The 936-nt window shown below is 50.0% G+C and overlaps 1 protein-coding gene across 1 annotated transcript in view; it reads right to left on the bottom strand.

The window, feature by feature from the left end:
* Positions 1-233: 233 nt before the first annotated feature.
* Positions 234-936, bottom strand: part of atp1a3b (ATPase Na+/K+ transporting subunit alpha 3b) — a 20755-nt gene continuing 20052 nt past the window's right edge. The window contains exons 20-21 of the mRNA XM_042108212.1: positions 464-555; positions 234-331 (exon numbers count right to left, since the gene is read on the bottom strand). Of these exons, the coding sequence (XP_041964146.1) occupies positions 303-331; positions 464-555 (121 nt within the window). The 3' untranslated portion in view covers positions 234-302. The remainder of the gene's footprint in view (positions 332-463; positions 556-936) is intronic.

Raw genomic sequence — 936 nt, 5'->3', positions numbered from 1 at the left:
CTCCCTTTGCGTTCAAATCTACATGGAGAGCAGGCAGCTGCCGTCTGGGGATATATAGATGTATGTACACACAGCAGTGTCATAACACATGCAAGTTTTACCATGAGGGGTGGGGGGGGGGGTCCTGAAACGGCTTCTCTTTGGGGGGGGCAGTTGAGTGATGACTGCTCTTTTCTGGGGAGGGGGGTGGGGGGCTTTTGGTTGTGAGTCTTGGAGTGAAGGGGTTGGGGGGTGGGGGGGGGGTTGGGAATGTGTCTTTGGGGGGGGGGGGGGGGGGGGTAAGTAAAGAAGAAATTCTTTGATCAATAGTATGTCTCCTTCTCCACCCAGCCTGTAGAGAAAGGGAGAGGGAAATCAGATTAGAGCTCCTGTTGGCACTAAATAATTCAAATAATTATTAATAATTCATAATTAATCTTAAATGATTCAAAGTGTGCAAGTGTCTGTGTGAGGTCAGCAGTACCTCCAGGGTTTCTACGGAGGATGAGTTTCCGGACCTCATCGTAAACAAAGATGAGGAAACTGTATGGGAATGCACAGAACCACCAACTGGGCCTAGAGATAGAGAGAGACAAAGAGTGAGAGATAGAGAGGGAGGGAGAGGGAGAGAGGGAGAGAGGGAGAGAGGGAGACAGAAACAGATATTTTATATCCTAAAGGTACATCCTGTGTGTGTGTGTGTGTTGGGGTACATCATGAGTGTGTGTGTGTGTCCGGGGTACATCCTGAGTGTGTGTGTGTGTGTGTGTTGGGGGTACATCCTGAGTGTGTGTGTGTGTGTGTGTGTGTGTTGGGGGTACATCCTGAGTGTGTGTGTGTGTGTGTTGGGGGTACATCCTGAGTGTGTGTGTGTGTGTGTGTGCTGGGGATACATCCTGAGTGTGTGTGTGTGTGTGTGTTGGGGGTACATCCTGAGTGTGTGTGTGTGTGTGCGTG

The sequence above is a fragment of the Alosa sapidissima genome, chromosome 10, assembly GCF_018492685.1.
Source record: "Alosa sapidissima isolate fAloSap1 chromosome 10, fAloSap1.pri, whole genome shotgun sequence".
Lineage (NCBI taxonomy): Eukaryota > Metazoa > Chordata > Actinopteri > Clupeiformes > Clupeidae > Alosa > Alosa sapidissima.
The sequence above is the reverse complement of the archived record's forward strand: the minus strand, read 5'-3'. Positions and strand labels throughout refer to the sequence as shown.